The following is a 4,839-nucleotide window of genomic DNA, read 5'->3' on the forward strand; positions in this document are numbered from 1 at the left end:
ACTAAATCAAGAGAAAAATAATTTTTTTTTTTTGTTTTATCCTAATCATTAACTACTCATTCCCCAAAATAATTTTCAAAATTTTTGAAAAATACTATCGTTATTATGGATAGAATTATAAAATATATACTTCATTTATTTTTTTTTTTTAAAGGGAGCAAAAACTCAAAAGTGAACAATCAAAGTGAAAGGAGGAAGTACTAATCAATGGAAACAATGAGGGAATTACTCCTAGTGCAATCCATGCTAATGGACTGAGGATAAGGATAAGTTTGGCTTTGAATTCAGTGCAAGTAAAAGGAAAAAAAAAGTAACTTTGACTTATTATACATGCAAAAAGTAATTAATTTCTCTCTATCCCAAAATTTATGATGCCTTTGAATATATAGATTGCTGGTCATATGGATCATCTTCTTATGTTTGTTTTCTTGTTCTTTTTAGGAATTAACCCAAGTACTTGCACATCTAATTTTTTAAATTAAAGATAGTCAGTAAATATATATAATTCACATCTAGTATATATATTATATTGTGTATAATTAATATATAATATATATATATATATATATATATATTGGTTAGGAAAAATAAACAATAAATTTGACCGGGTATTTATACAGAAAACCCTTTTTTTCTCTCTTTACGAAATGTTTTTTTTTCAAACACTTTAAGCCTTTCCCCAACAAACAGCAATACATGTCATTCAAAGGATAGTTGACTTGAATGGTATAACGCTTTTGAGTTTACTATTTGGAGAAAAAGCAACCACAACCTCTTCCATTCGCAACTACTCTGCAATAGAGTTTAACTTCTGTACATCTGTAAAAATTTTCATAAAAAATTTACTAGTAACCTATTACATTAGACTAAAAATTCTTACATATCGATGTATATAAGTTAAACTAAATCCATTATAATTAAGTTTGTCACTCTCCATCACATTCCTCTTACATTTTCTTGCTCTAGTATTTGTTCTTCTTTCTCTTCACAACCATGGTTTTTGATAGAGATAATGCTCGTTTTGCTGTTGGTGTTTTTGGTCAGTTTTCTCATTTCTTAATTTTCTTGCCCCCCCCCCCCCCCCAAAAAAAAAGTACACATAATTAACACACACACACACAGAATTGTTTCTCACTATATTTTTGTTTTTTTGGGGCAAAGTCCTGTTACATGAATTTTTCTATGTTTTTTCAATTTTCAGGGAGTATTGTTGCACTCGTCTTGTTTTTATCACCATTGTAAGTAAGCTTTTCCCATGTTAACTCCACAGTTTTCTTTGAGTTCTCAAGATAAAGAACACATATATCATGAAAGTCACAGGCGGATTTAGAATTTTTAGAACATGAGTGTACCACTGAAAAAGTGAGAAAAAAGTACAAGGTAAAAATCTATTCATGTTCCTTTGGATAAATAACTCAGCATTCAAACATATGCATCCTTCAACATTTTTTGGAGTATAGGGGCCAACAAATATTATTAGATCAATTTTACCAAATATATACATAAAATACCTAGTTTGTGAGAAAGATCATGGGTTAACGTGCACTGTAAAAAAGGCCTAAATCCGCCCCTGTTTGAAAGTCAATTCCGCCTTCCTTCCTAAAATCTAAGTTGTTTTCAAGATTTCTTCACCCACCCACCCAAAAAAAAGCGTGCAATGAATTTTACTTATATACACATACAGTATAGAGAATTTAATTGACGCTTACCATAATATAACTAAAGTGATATAAGAGGTAAACTCAATTACGTACTTTAATCTTCGACTTGACCTCTTACTTATGACCTTTTAAACCTTTTGATTAGGCCAACATTTATTCATACATGGAAGAAGAAATCAATGGAGAAGTTCTCACCATTTCCATACATTGCAACATTCCTAAACTGTGGCCTTTGGCTTTTGTATGGACTTCCATGGATTCAGCCACAAGGGGGTATTCTTATCATGACCATTAATGGCATAGGACTTGGCATTGAGATAGTGTACTTGACGATATTCGTGTTGTACTCTGAAAGGAAGCAAAGGATAAAAGTTTTCTTCATTGTCCTAAGTGAAATCATGTTCATTGGTTTAATTGCCATTCTTGTCATAACTCTAGTCCATAGCCACAAAAAAAGGTCTACAATTGTTGGTAACATTTGCATGGTGGGAAATATTTTGATGTATGCTTCTCCTTTGGCCGTCATGGTACGTAAATAATTTATCTTACGTCAGTAGAAAATATAAAAAACTTCTAATACTTTTTATTTTATATAATATTAGTCTGAGATATCCCATTTTTGATAATACATATTTTGAAGGGGTGCCTTGGCGTAACTAGTAAAGTTGTTGGTATGTAACCAGGAGGTCACGGGTTCAAGCCGTGGAAACAGCCTCTAGCAGAAATTAGGGTAAGGCTGCGTACAAATACAATAGACGGTCTGGCCCTTTCCGGACACGTGCATAGCGGGAGTAATACACGGGGTTGTACTATTAGTCTGAGCTGAGTTTAAATAATGAAGCAATCATGACCAGTAGAAAAACTTACATTTTACTATTGTAGAAGTTGGTGATCAAAACGAAAAGTGTGGAGTACATGCCGTTCTTCCTATCCTTTTTCTCCTTTCTCTGCAGTGTTAGTTGGACTACTTATGCCCTCATTCGTCTCGACGTCTACATTCTTGTAAGTATTTCTCAATTTCTTCAACTAATTCTTTGAGGTTATCTATTGCTATTATATACCGTAAATGTATATAAGTTAAATGCATATCGAATTTTCAAAAAGTTCAATTATTTGTTTCAGACGCCGAATGTGATTGGAACGGTGCTCGGCCTCGTCCAATTGCTGCTTTATGCTACTATGAGACAGATAGCAGAAAGAAAAGCCCAAGGAAAACTGGATCCGATTGGAGTCACCAAAAACACAAGCAATGAAACTAGTGTTTAACTTAGTGTTTAGAAGGCCCATTTTCTAGTTATTTTGGGCCATTAACCCAACTTTTATGGGCCCATTTTCCTTCCTAGCACCACATCATAACCCCCACCCCCACTGTTGGAACACAGACAATAAATAACAACAAAAAGCAGAATCAGCTTTCATCTACTGTTATAGTTTATATTTGTTTCTCTAATCTTTATATCAGAGTTTAAATATGGTCAGGCGCACGCACGTAACGGGTTTGTAACTTGCCGACAAAAGTTTGATATTTAAGTGGAGAATGGTGGAGGGCACCTGTTATCCACCGAGTTCTGAATCGTACATTATTAAGCTATCGGGAATTTCTCGGTTATCAAAAAATTATCATAATTTAATTGATATCCATTGATTATGCACACATGGCAGCTAAAAGTCAATTAGTTTATTGGGAGTATAGAATATATGTTTGGCTATACATGCGAGAAATCTAGGAATGGAAATGGGATAGGGCAGGGCAGCGCGAAGTGCTAGTAAGGCAACAGGGACGGAGCTAGAGTACCGAGAGCAGGTTCGGCCGAACCCAGTAGCTTTAGTTCGAACCTTGTATTTGTCTTAAAAATTCATTGAATATGTACAAATTATTAATAAAAACTCAGTAATTTAAAAGAATTAGAATCTCGAACTCATAATACTCCGCCTATGTAATGCATGACAGGAAAACCAACATAAAAACGACTATTTGTAGCATATATTGCAAACATATACTCATAAAATTGTATTTATAAGCACAAGACACAGGAACAAGATTCAAGGGCACAACACACAAGCCATCAATGATATAGGCTCTCAAACATAATATTTCACAAAACACTAAGGGGACAAGGAATAAACGAGCAAAATAAACCTGTTTACTAGCACCCTTAATCCATTGAAGTTATTTTTCCATTCTCTAATAACTGTTTTTTTCTATCCTTTTTTTTTAAAAAAAAAATCTTAAAATCCTCTTGAGGGAGGTGTAAGTCAATGTCTGTCTTGCTTAAGCCAGTGTTGTAGTTGGTAGTTGGTAGTCGCCAAAAGTAAATTAAACTTATTGTTATTATAAAATTTAACAAATATTGGATAATTTTGTCTACTAAAGCTTAGTCAAATAAAAAATAATAATATTGTAGCATGTTAACTACCTCGTTTCCCAAGTTCAATTCCTCCCTATAAGCTATAGTTATGTTTTAGTTGATTTCATAGTATTGTTTACACATTTGTATATATAAATTAAAACTCTAACAAATGCTTCTTTTGGAGATATTTATGAATAATTAAGTTACTTATTTAAAGCAATGAATATATTAATTATAGATGTTTAAATATGTTATTCATGGGATATGAAATCGGGTTCATATTGATATGAAACTAATGCAAGACTGATTATTAGATTTGTAATATCTAAGATGCGCTTATTATATGTTTTTTGCTTGATATTTATGATAAAAGTATGGCTTGATATTTAGTTTAAAGTACTTCTCAAAATACATCTGCATACTTGTTTAAATTATGTTTAATGAAATATTTTAACAAGTTGACTTGCAATTATCATAGTATTATAAGTTGGTTTTACTATAGTTTTATATTTATGATAATAGTATTGTTTGATATGTAGCTTAAAATACTTGTTCAAAATACATCTATGTAATTGTCAAGCTATGTTAAATGAAATATTCTAACAAGTTGACTTGCAAATATGATAATATGAATTATTGAGATGTGATATAATCAAGTCTAGTGATTTGACTGTTTAATATCTGATTACTTTGTATTCAGGTTTAGGTAAACACTTACGTCAATAATGGGATGAATATCTCTTTTATGTTATAAAATATAACTCAAAGTAACAATATGAAATAAGGAAAAACAAGCTAAGAGATAGATATAGAGAAAGAGATAAGAA

General features: G+C 31.8%; 1 protein-coding gene across 1 annotated transcript; it reads left to right on the forward strand.

The window, feature by feature from the left end:
* Nucleotides 1-993: 993 nt before the first annotated feature.
* On the forward strand, nucleotides 994-3,016 carry LOC107804242 (bidirectional sugar transporter SWEET4-like). The gene is made up of 5 exons (XM_016628093.2): nucleotides 994-1,039; nucleotides 1,202-1,238; nucleotides 1,807-2,188; nucleotides 2,544-2,663; nucleotides 2,784-3,016. The coding sequence occupies exons 1-5, from the start codon at nucleotides 994-996 to the stop codon at nucleotides 2,925-2,927; spliced, it is 729 nt and encodes a 242-aa protein (XP_016483579.1). The 3' UTR covers nucleotides 2,928-3,016.
* Nucleotides 3,017-4,839: the final 1,823 nt, after the last annotated feature.

Source organism: Nicotiana tabacum, chromosome 15 (assembly GCF_000715075.1).
Source record: "Nicotiana tabacum cultivar K326 chromosome 15, ASM71507v2, whole genome shotgun sequence".
Lineage (NCBI taxonomy): Eukaryota > Viridiplantae > Streptophyta > Magnoliopsida > Solanales > Solanaceae > Nicotiana > Nicotiana tabacum.

What these genes read in the sequence shown, in the direction of transcription:
- LOC107804242 (XM_016628093.2), top strand. Translation starts at nt 994, where the DNA reads ATGGTTTTTGATAGAGATAATGCTCGTTTTGCTGTTGGTGTTTTTG. An exon ending in CTTCTCCTTTGGCCGTCATG is followed by an intron (nt 2,189 to 2,543) that starts GTACGTAAATAA and finishes TTACTATTGTAG; the next exon opens with AAGTTGGTGATCAAAACGAA. An exon ending in GTCTCGACGTCTACATTCTT is followed by an intron (nt 2,664 to 2,783) that starts GTAAGTATTTCT and finishes TATTTGTTTCAG; the next exon opens with ACGCCGAATGTGATTGGAAC.